This window comes from Azolla caroliniana, unplaced genomic scaffold (assembly GCF_043228905.1).
Source record: "Azolla caroliniana isolate FFs.n. ecotype wild unplaced genomic scaffold, voAzoCaro1.0.p SCAF_6, whole genome shotgun sequence".
Taxonomy (NCBI): domain Eukaryota; kingdom Viridiplantae; phylum Streptophyta; class Polypodiopsida; order Salviniales; family Salviniaceae; genus Azolla; species Azolla caroliniana.
The window spans coordinates 2,960,773-2,972,034 of NW_028230441.1; the positions used below are offsets into that span (position 1 = coordinate 2,960,773).

General features: G+C 37.1%; 1 protein-coding gene across 3 annotated transcripts; it reads right to left on the reverse strand.

Annotated features, from left to right (window-relative positions):
- Positions 1-205: 205 nt before the first annotated feature.
- Positions 206-10,440, reverse strand: LOC147862588 (5'-3' exoribonuclease 3-like). 3 transcript variants are annotated; one of them, XM_087320841.1, is made up of 23 exons: positions 10,108-10,438; positions 9,544-9,646; positions 7,222-7,298; positions 6,934-7,125; positions 6,724-6,843; positions 6,569-6,631; positions 6,324-6,467; positions 6,006-6,170; positions 5,522-5,599; positions 5,328-5,414; positions 4,946-5,227; positions 4,777-4,872; positions 4,260-4,355; positions 4,114-4,184; positions 3,871-3,999; positions 3,708-3,784; positions 3,581-3,621; positions 3,245-3,319; positions 3,005-3,162; positions 2,825-2,929; positions 2,634-2,709; positions 1,585-1,664; positions 206-1,437 (listed from the first exon to the last, which is right to left on the reverse strand). In XM_087320841.1, exons 1-23 carry the CDS (start codon positions 10,309-10,311, stop codon positions 666-668), a joined length of 3,291 nt encoding a protein of 1,096 aa, XP_087176967.1. In that variant the 5' UTR covers positions 10,312-10,438; the 3' UTR covers positions 206-665. The 3 variants fall into 3 exon arrangements, 2 of the variants coding, with proteins under 2 accessions (XP_087176967.1, XP_087176966.1); XM_087320840.1 differs by having other exon boundaries at positions 4,777-4,875; XR_015529917.1 differs by lacking the exons at positions 206-1,437; positions 1,585-1,664 and having other exon boundaries at positions 2,825-2,948; positions 4,777-4,875; positions 10,108-10,440.
- Between the last annotated feature and the right edge of the window lie 822 nt (positions 10,441-11,262).

An 11,262-nucleotide genomic window follows, 5' to 3' on the forward strand; every position in this document is an offset into this window, starting at 1 on the left:
GGGAGAGATTGCTTAGAAATAAATATGCTGATTGGGATTCAAAGGATGGCATATTTAGGGTACAGAACAGCCATACTGTGATCTTCCAACGATCAGGACAAACTCTAAAAGGTGACATCTTAAGGGCAACACTTCAACCCAACCTATTTAAATTACAATATTTCCAATCAGAACTAAGTTCCTCATAAATGCCTTCTGCAATATGTAAACAAAACCAAGCCTCCTCGAGCATTCAAATTCTGAATGCCGCATCAGTAATGGATGCACATTACATGATCAGTGGAAGGGATACTAAGGATACAAGTATACAAGTCCTCGGAAGGAATAGTAAGGATACAAGTATACAAGTCATTGTCCAAAACTATGGTTGAATTTGACAGACATCCAAGTAGATGAGATGTTAACCAAGTGGATGATACTGTTCCATGGCACCAAGACCCTTAAAATCTTGAAGATAAGTGTCACTTCAGTTTTCAGGGTATCGCATGTGCAAATCACACTCATATGGTATAAGACTTCCATAGCTAGTTTAGCCACACTGATGCTCATGTATTTGCCTATGAGCACTGTAAACACGAATCCAGTAAGGCCTCCATAGCTAGCAAGTTCCATAAATAGCAACTTCAAGTGATGAGCTCACGTATTTTGTCTATGTTTTTTACACATCAATGTTGGCCCCGAGGCCTCCAAACCCCCCTGCCCTGCCCAGGGGGCCTTTTGTTAAGGACTGAAAAACTGTTAGATGTAATAAGATGATCAGTTGAATATGATTGATCACGACCAACACCACTCCCACGATGAGCCAGTTGAGGATGGTGTGACGGCAATAAAGGTGCATCTTGTCCCCAAGATTTGGAATTGCCTTCCCTAGAAGTTTGATGAGTAGTAACAGAACTTTGTTTATAATACTGGGCACCATGTTCATTTCGACTACCTGCAAAATGGTGAGACTGACGCAAGGATGATGCTTGGGATGGGTGAGGATAAGGTAATGATGACCCTATGTATGGTTGAGCATGACGGAATGATGAATCTAGAGACGTATTGTTTGTGACATATGTAGGCTGAGATGCTTGCCAATAGCCATCACTACGTACTGAATTGCTATAATTATAAGATCTTTTATTATAATAATCTCTATTAGAAGGGCCAGCTGGATGGCTACCTTGATATGCAGGGGCATGAGATTTCAGCCCTGGACCTGGAGAAGTCGAAAAAGCTTGCCCATTGCTTGTGGGATATACTACATGGAAACCTTGTTCATAACCACGTGGCCCAGCAGGGCAAGGTATTGTGGAACCAGCATTGATATGACGTGCTGTGTGATTTATGGTTTCTTGGTTCTTGCTACCAATATGTATTTGCGCACTATTACATATCAGACGATGTGCTGCTTCAGTTAATCTCGCACCAGAAATAGCACCTACCACTGGAGGCCTACACATACACATGGAGCATTCAGACAAATCTAGTTTTTACATATACGTATATACACATGCATGTGTTGCGGAAATTAATACAGTTTACAAAAACATTCCATGTGATCACCAATAAAATTTCGACGGGATCACTCTAGAAACATACCGATCTGCCATGGGAAGGCGTCGCCGAGCATCTTCTTCATGCCATAATGGCTGCAAATTCACATCTTGCTCCATCACAATCTGACGGTTCAAAGAAAATGACAAGAATTTATAGTAGCAACTGTATTTGTAATAGAGGAGGAAAACTGCACTAATGGATCTCATAGCCCAAACAAATAGAGATGATTATTAACAACTAAAACTTCAATGAATTCCAGTTTCTCTGAAACTACATGCATACCTTCTCTTTCAAGAGATATGTTTATTTTTCTTTTCCTTTACTTTCTTTTTCCCTATTAGGTTGGTGTTACGAGTCTATTACTAATCAATAGACCAAAATAAGGTAAAATAAAGTAAATAGATTGGATAGAAGAACCCGTTCCACCTGACCACCCCCAAGCTATGATCAAGACATAGCCAACCTACCACCGACATCCCATACCGCCAGATTTTAGGATGACTAATACCTTGGAAGAGATAACACGACATTGCGACGAAAGCCCCGCCCGCACCACCATTGTCTTAAGATAGCAGCCTTCTGACATAATGTGCCTTATAAGAGTAGCTACGCCTCATATTTATACCTCTTCCAAGGTATTAGTGATCCTAATATCCAGCGGTATGGGACATCAGTGGTAGATTGGCTATGTTTTGATTATAGCTCGGGAGTGATCGGGTGGAACGGGTTCTTCTATCCAATCTATTTACTTTATTTTGGTCTATTGATTAGTAATACACTCTTAACAATGGTACCAGAGCTCAGGGGTGGTCAGGTGGGACAGGTTCTTCTATCAAATCTATTTACCTTATTTTACTTTATTTTAGTCTATTGATTAGTAATAAACTCTTAACAAGTTGCCTATGCTTTTATTAACCCATGCATCTTGGTTCTAATCTCACAGCAGAATGTAGGGGTCAAACTCATAACCTCTTGTAAATATATGGTTGAATTTACTTTGGTTTCATACTTAAAATTCTCGCATTCCGTAGACATTAATACGTACCTCTTTCTTTCTCTCTCTACTTTTTTCTTTGACTTCAATGTATTACCTTCTTTGGTATCTGAACTCCTATCGGAAGGCGTGGAATATGCTCATGGATTGGTGGTAGTTTATATGTCACAGACCTGTCAGATCCCACAAAAATTCCAATTTCGTAAGAAAGTAGTAGTATACATGCTGGTGACAATACTGAACTTTCTCATAGGAGAAAGAAAACATGAAAAGCAATTGCATACTTACAGTACTTGGTTGTTTGTTATAATTGGCATCCCTTCAACAGGAGAAGTGAAAATTGTTGGACAGGCATCACCATTACAGAGTCCAATAAAACCATTCATACCTCCACTGCATAGAAAAGATTGATCTACCCATAAACGAAATATAATATAGAAACTACATAAATGAAGCACAGACACTTACCTAGCAATAGGATCTATTTTCTCAGTTGCCTTTGCTCTTTCTGAGCCTTTAAGATGACCATAAGAATCATACAGCGAGAAAATGTATGGTGACAGAGTGTGACTGCAGGTAACAAATAGCATTTCTTCCATAATACTGTTTCTTTGAACCTCTACAGGCTACAAAACAACAAATATCAGCTGTGACGTTGAAGACCTTCCTGTCATTGCCAAAATTTGATGTGATTTCCTGCAGACTTACAGTTAAGGTACCCTCGACTTTCTTAATTTCTTGTAGCAGTCGTGATTCATCAATAAAAGGCAATTTGGCAATTCCCTGGACATTGAATAACAAGCAAGATGCATTAATAGAATTTCGACTTCAACACATTTTATAATGGCCAACCAGCAACCTTAGCATTTAAATTGTAATTTTACTTCAGATGAGAAAATTTGCAGCAAATATGGCACGTCTCTCTTCATAGAAGTAGTTTTGAAATACTTAAGAATAATATATATTGTTTATTTTCATTATGAAATATTTGATGTATGTCATGATCTCAGTTCACACCAAAACATAACATTGGGGACCATATACCTGCCATGCATATCGTTTCCCATTCATATCAACTTCAAAATCTGCAATAATGAAACATATGTTAGATGTCACACTCTGATTGGATTCCCAAATATGGATACATGAAGTGATATGAATACAAATGTACCTTCAGGGTAGAAATCAATTATGGGCGAGTTTGGATCTGTCATTAAACGTCTGTATTCCAAGGGCAGGGCAGAAGAACTGCATGGAAAGAAAGTATGATTTTTATTTCAAAAACTTACAATTAAGATGAAATGTATACATTATAACTAAGGTTCTGAAGTTACCTTGCAGCTGGTAATACGCCCATTAGCTGATCGAATGGCTTGAAAGGCTTTCCCAAAGAAAACTTAATATTCACTGTACTCATATCCTTTAAATCGGATGCAAATGGAGCATAGTGGTAAGGGTAAAACCTAAAAAAGGTTTGAAAAAACTGCTTATCATCAGAGTTATTTTTTTGAAGGAGTTGGCTGCACCTAAAACTATAACCTTATATGTGGCAAAGAAACCTGCAGACTTTACTTTACCATTGCCATGAGCAAACACCTTCATAGTAGTATCGCATCACCCAGCAAAGTCCCTCTGTGAACTTTTCAACCTGCATATGATGACATAAATATGCTATCCAGTGTTGAAAAATTTGAAGGAACTGATGCTTAGACAAAATTCTTACAAGACTCTTTCGAATTTCATCGACTTCCTCAGGGGTATTGGCCATAAACTTATCTGAATAGTACCGTTCCTTCCATCCTTGTTCTCCAAGTTTCACCTAACAAATTTCAATATTCATAACATCTTTAGTTCAACATCATGATGGATAAAATAAGTAAATTTAATAGAAAATCCAAACTAACCAGAAACAGGTTAGATTAAGTGAAAGACTATATTCAATTTGCAAACACTTCTCTATATGTATGTCTAACTAACATATAGTTTAAATAAATAACCAAGGAGAATCAAAGAAATTCAAGAGAGCATAGATAAAAATCCATCCACCTTAATCCTACCGATTTTATTCTAATCTATGAAATAATGGAAAAATAGAGAGAAAATATGAAGCAATTGAAACATATTGCACATAATCACCAACTTTTTAAGGTTCCATTTCAAAAACTGGAAGACAATAAACCATCACAAAGCAAACTTTATAGAGTGATTTTCTAAAGTAGCACATGAGAAAGCAGTCAAACCTTGTCTTCAGGTGGATGTTCTGAATTGAAGAGATCTGACTTCTCCTTCAATGTAGTCTGCAGCTTTTGTTTGAATTCCTCTGCAATGTCTTGTTCCTGCTTCATAAGATGTACAGAATAAGACAAAAATTAACATAAACCACCAGAACATTGGCAGATAATACAGTACCTCCATAGCAACAGATCTAACAGATTCATCGCTTTCCATACGCATTAACTTTGTTGCAGGTGATGATATGTTATGAGGATCCATGCCTTTATCTAATCGATTCCCCTGCTTTCTGCCTGTGTCTTTCTGCCTTACCATAAATGGAGATGGCTGGGGCGCTGTTGCAAGGCGTGCAATTGAACTACGAGCAACAGGAACTATATCAGATGGATTTACATTTGGAGCAACATTTCCATCTCTTGTTTGTTTGCCCCTATCACGAAGTCGACGTTCCATTTGACGCTGCACACAAAAAAAATCAATTAATTTGTGCCAATCAACTTTAGGTAAATGATGATGGCATCTTGAGGATTATAGAATCTGTATAGAAATGAAAAGTTACCTGATGTAAATGGGCTCGTTTCTGGAAAATTTTCTCCTCAAACGAACCCACAGTCTGGATAAAATGTTGAACGCGTTTCAAGTCCACCTGCAGAGATCAAGATGTTGACATTGATCTAACATGGTTGTAATATAATGTGACAATTCCGTCTCCATGTTTGCGGTCTTTTACTATCCACTGTAAGGTGTACATACCTTACCACCATTTGTCAAATAGCCACCCATCTTGCAAAATTCATTTTTGTAAATGACCATTAGCAAGTTGATACCACCCTACAAACCATAAAGTCAGCTTTTCTCTCTCTCCCTCCAGAGATTGGCAGAAAAATGAATACATGCACTGTAAAAATGAAGAACTGAATCAGCTCACAGTTTGATGCACTGTTATGATGGGGTCATGCACGGATAATGATAAATATACTACATTGTAAACATGAAAGCCAAAAAATATGCAAGATTACACTACACTGTGAGGCACGCTTAGGACTCAACACGGCATGATTGACAACCTTATCCCTCTACAAGTCAACATTGACTTTACATTTGTGCTTAGTAAATTTTAAGAGAACCTTTAATCCAAGTAGAAAAGCAAAGATAGAGGCAACAGGACACCAGTGCTGAGTGCTCTCTCTACATCTCTCTCCACAGAAAGGTACCAAATAATAATAGAACTACCAACCTCTCGGATCTCTAAAGTTGGCATGTGTGGTAAAAAGTCATTTCCAACAAAGAAGCACATAAAAACAAAATCGTCTATAATCCTTTCAAAATCAACTTCGCATGGGGGGTTTGGTATCTTCAAGTCATACTCTAGATACTCCCTCAAAATCCAAATTTGTAGAAACTGCACATGAAAAAATATCATAAGTACCACAATATCATATCACAGAAAATTTACATTTGAAATTGCATTAATTATCAGTACATTCTGACGATTGGCAAAAGCGTAATCATAATTCATTATATAGCTAGAAAGATGGCCTTAAACTGTTCTCACTTGAAAGGGCTTCCTAAGTGTTGCATCTTCTTTCTCATCAAACTCTCCAACCTTCCGCTTCACCTTTCCCTCGCAGTCAGCTGCTAAATGACCAACTTGACCACAAAGAAAACATTTTTCTTGGTGCCCCGGTGCAAAGACAACCTTCCAGTTCATAAATCAATATTAACAAAAGAACACAGGTCTTGGATGCTAAATAGACATTATATACAATATCTATCATTGTAGAGAGGCATATTTATCACCTCCCGTAGAATGGAAAAATGGACCTCATGAGTTGCAAGCGCAAGCATGATTAAATCTGCATCCTGGAAAACATAAAAAGAAAAGAACAGCATTCTTAAGCATCAAATTATGAAAAAGATAACTTGTATCAATAACAAAATGGAAGATCACATACTAAGCCATATAAGCAATGCCGAGTATTGGGGTCAAATCCAGGAAGATTTCTTTGAAGACGAATGTAAGACATAATTTTGTGTTCTCCTTCACCAGGGGCATTTGAATCAGAAAGAATTACCTATGTTGTGTTTAAAAGTATGTTTTCACAGTCAAATGAAATGCAATACGAAAGTTGTCACTAATAATAAAACTGTTCTCCAATGCTTACTTTAATGTTTCTCCATCCTTCATCATGGTTCATTCGCAGATGAATGTAGTATTGTAGTGCAGTGGCCAAAGCTCCCATGAATGGAGTTCCAGGAGTAATCACGTTTGAGTCGCAAGCTTCAGATTTTTCTTTTGGAGGGATAATTCGACCTTCTTCTTCGAACTCTTTGCGTAATCTTTCCTCTTCAGCAACCTGCTCAATTCCCATTACACGTCTTAGTATTAAATCGTATTCATTTATATTGTATTCAGCATATACCTGTATCAGCGTCATAAATTAATTACATACAGCATCAGCAGCATCTTTTGCTGCTCTAAAACGACGGGATCTTTGTTGGTTCATCTTAGCTCTTGGAGCCACACCATCTACATCCAAAATGAGCCTAAGTATGAGGAAACCACATAATGGAAGAAAAGGAAATGCTAGCTAAAAATGAAGCAGCATGTCAACTTTATAAAGTATGTTATTTACTCAGACAATGAGACCATACAAAAAACGAAGAATGAGTAAACTCTCAGTGCTATTAAATGTTTCAAATGCGGTGCATTTCATTTTTTGTATATATGTTTGAGTGTTTCTTTCTTACTCTCTAGCTTTCACCGGAAATCATACTACAAGAGAGTGCAAAAATGATACAGCTGCAATGTTGTCATGGAATTAACTGGAAAATCAATCGTTAATACTCATATTATCAGTGCCCATAAATAGGTGAAGATTAATATTTTAGAATTTGTATCAAGTAATCCTACATGCAGAAACCGTCACACTATTTGTGATGGGCATAACCTTCATTAAGGGCCAACTCTAAAGGATAACTTCAATGCTTTAATGGTAGTAGAAATGGGAAACCGATTATTCTATGAGTTGGGACAAATGCATTAGGACATGTGGCATTTGGGATCATTTGGCAGTCTAGGAGCGTAAAGAGTTAAGCTATATTAGGGGGACTAGTTACCCCTAATAGATGATGTCGAGACTCTCATTAATGCCACAAGACTCTATTCACATATTCATCTTGACTCCAAGGTACAATATGATGACCATATTCAATGGTATGATACCACTTTAAAGGATCTTTCAAAACTCCAAATTTGGCTTCACTAAACTAAAATACAATTTTTTTTATCGACTTCAAAATAAATACATTGATGAAAATTTCTTTAAAAGATATTGGATGAGAACTGAATCTAGGAAAGCTGCCATTAAACTCATCGTGTCCTCGAAGATGACCTTTAATATTTCTAACATTTTGCTCTTTCATACAGGGAAGGCTTGTGTACTAGATCTCTCCAAGGTAAAAAGGCTAATTCTTTTTAATACCATGGCACACCCTCAACCTTGGAATACATTCAACACTCGTTCAAATTTCTACAATTTTTTAAGGCCCAATTTATGTCATGATGTGCAAAAGGTTGTGATCAAATGTTTGCAATATCACATGAATCAAGAAAAGAACCATAAAGTGTGGGTTTTTTCAATCAAAATGGAACTAAATATTGATGATATAAGTATATGTGTCAAGTTTATCACAGGAAAAACTGAGAGCAATATCTCCCTTCATTAAAGTTTGCTTAAAATAGCTCTAAATATGTGTCAACTAAATATGGTCTTTTTATGTTGATGTATGGCTTTCAACCAGAAACCCCTCCAGATGTTAATTTCATCATGATCAATTGGAGAGTATACAAAATTTCTCTAGAATGTACAAGAAATATTGCATATTGGACAAGATATACTACGACTGCTCAAGATATAGTACATTCCTATGCCAATCAAAATAGGTGTCCTTGTGTTCTTACCCCTGGTGATGAGGTATTTTGTTTGTACCTACAAATTCTAAAATTTATCTGAGTAAGCGTGTTAAATTAACCCTGTGCTAGTGTGGGCCTTTCACCATCCTAAAACATATTAGTTCATTGACCAATTTTCTTGATCTTCTAATGGTGTCGGCATTCATCCTGTTTTTCATATTTTTCATGCTAGTCATCTACAAAAACTTCTTGGTTCTGATAACCATTAAAGATCTAGTAGCTCATAACGAATTACCTTTTCTCAATCAAATACTAATGAACAGGAATTAATGAAAAGAGTAAGGAAAAGAATGGTTTAAGAGTGCTTAACCACACCAACAACCCCTAAGCAAAGGACAAGATATGAATATGAAACACCATTGGTGTCCCATATCACCAAGTATGGTCGTCATATTATACCTTGCAGTCAAGATGAATACAGATATGAAGAATGAGAGCTTTACCTAACTAATAGAGTCTAGATGACATCTATAAGATGTCAAAAATTCTTTAATGCAATTTATATGAACAGTTGCCAACTTTCAAAGATATATTAGATTTCATCGCGTTTCTAGCCAATCTCCATTCAATGGTAAAAAATTCATCGTGTTTTTCATTTTGCCGATACTAAAAATGTTGACATAAAAGATACTGAGATTTCTTTTAAATATTTCCATTGGCTTTGGTAGCAAACAATTCATCCCTATCTTTTTTCTTTTTAGTTAAATAGAACTTTTTTAAAAAATTAAAATTAAAGCATATCATATCATACTATAATACATATCTGAAATATCCTAGTATCTCTAAGTTTTCCACTTACCAATAGCCATATACAAAAGCTTCCGAGGTCTGACCATGGCAAAAATTCGATCAATGTAATCAAACATGTTCTGAAACACTTCCGTGAATGTCGTTGGAGAGGGCTGCAAAACATGATCAATCTGGATTCCTAAACAAGGACTATTTTGAAAATAAAAATTGAGCAATATAAATAAAAGCATATACATACATATACATTTCCACATGAGTACCTATACACATGTGTGCTTATACATTTCTCCATAAATACCTATATCCACGCGTACTTATATATATTTCCACATAAATACCAATATGCAAATATACTTATATACATAAATCCATAAATACCTAAGTAACTACATACACATACATTTCTACATAAGTACGTAAATACATACATTCTACATAAATATGTAAATACATACATCTGCATACATTTCTACGTAAATACATGTATGTATTTCTACATAAATACCTGTATACATACATACATATACAGTTCTATAAAAATACACACATATTCATTTCTACATACGTGGAATAAAAACTCGCAATTTGATCAAGAAAGAGAATGAAACAATACCCGGTCTTCTGGATGGAAACAAGGATGGATGATTCCATTCATGTCGAGGTATAAGTTGTCGAATTCAAGACCATTGGGGTTCGGTTTACTGGTATCAACAGGAACAGTGATTCCGTCGATGGATTGTGGTTCTTCTTCGATGACATCCACGACTATAAGCGGGTATTTGTCTGCCAGCCATCGATAGAAGGCAGGTACACCCATCTTCTTCTTTGGTGTTGGCCTTCCTTCTTCGTGTGGTTCTTCTAAGGAAGGCTGCTTTCGGCGGTCCAAGAAGGTTTAAGAAGGTTTGGTCTGCTGGATTTCTTCTTCTTCTTTTTTTACGCAGAGACCCACGAAAGACGGAGGAGGGGGAGAGGGACAGGAAAACGAAGAGAAGAAATTGCGTGCGCTATTTTTATTTGTGTTTGCTTTCTGCTGCTTCTTGCTTCCTCTTCCTTCATCAAATTAGGGGGCTATAGCCATCCGGAATAAGGCTGAGTTTTTCATTCATCGGCTCTCGGATCGGGCTGAGTTTTTCATTCATGGGCTCTCGGATCGGATCGGAATTGGCCGGGTTTTGATTCACGGGCTCTCGGATCGTATTGGATCGAGGTGAGTTTTGATTCAGGAGCTCTCGGATCGGATCGGAATTGGCTGGGTTTTTATTCACGGGCTCTCGGATCGGACCGGAACAGACCACACAACCTCACATCGGATCTCAACATCCCAGAACATTTCCGTGACCCACCCACTCGAATCTCCCCACCTTTACATTGGCTTCTTACAAAACCCACCATCCACCCAATTTCGATTCCACACTATGTTAGAACACTGACATATATATCAACTGCGTATTACCTCCCCCTCACTATCGTTAGCGGACCTACTGCCATAGCAAAACCTTGCACCTCTTCCTGTTGACATTCGTAGAGTTGTGCTCCTATCGCAACTGTTGTCACGAACATTTTATTGCTTAATATTAATCGGCCCTTTTCTACATCTATTTTGTGTCAACTTTATTTCATCTTGTGGGGTTTAACATTGTGTGTAAGTTGCTTCTATCCCATGTACTAATGGCTAGTAGCTAAGTCCTCCATTCATAATAATGCACACATGACTTAGCCACAAATCATCGACTATCTATTGTCGACCTTCATCGATTGGCAACCACCA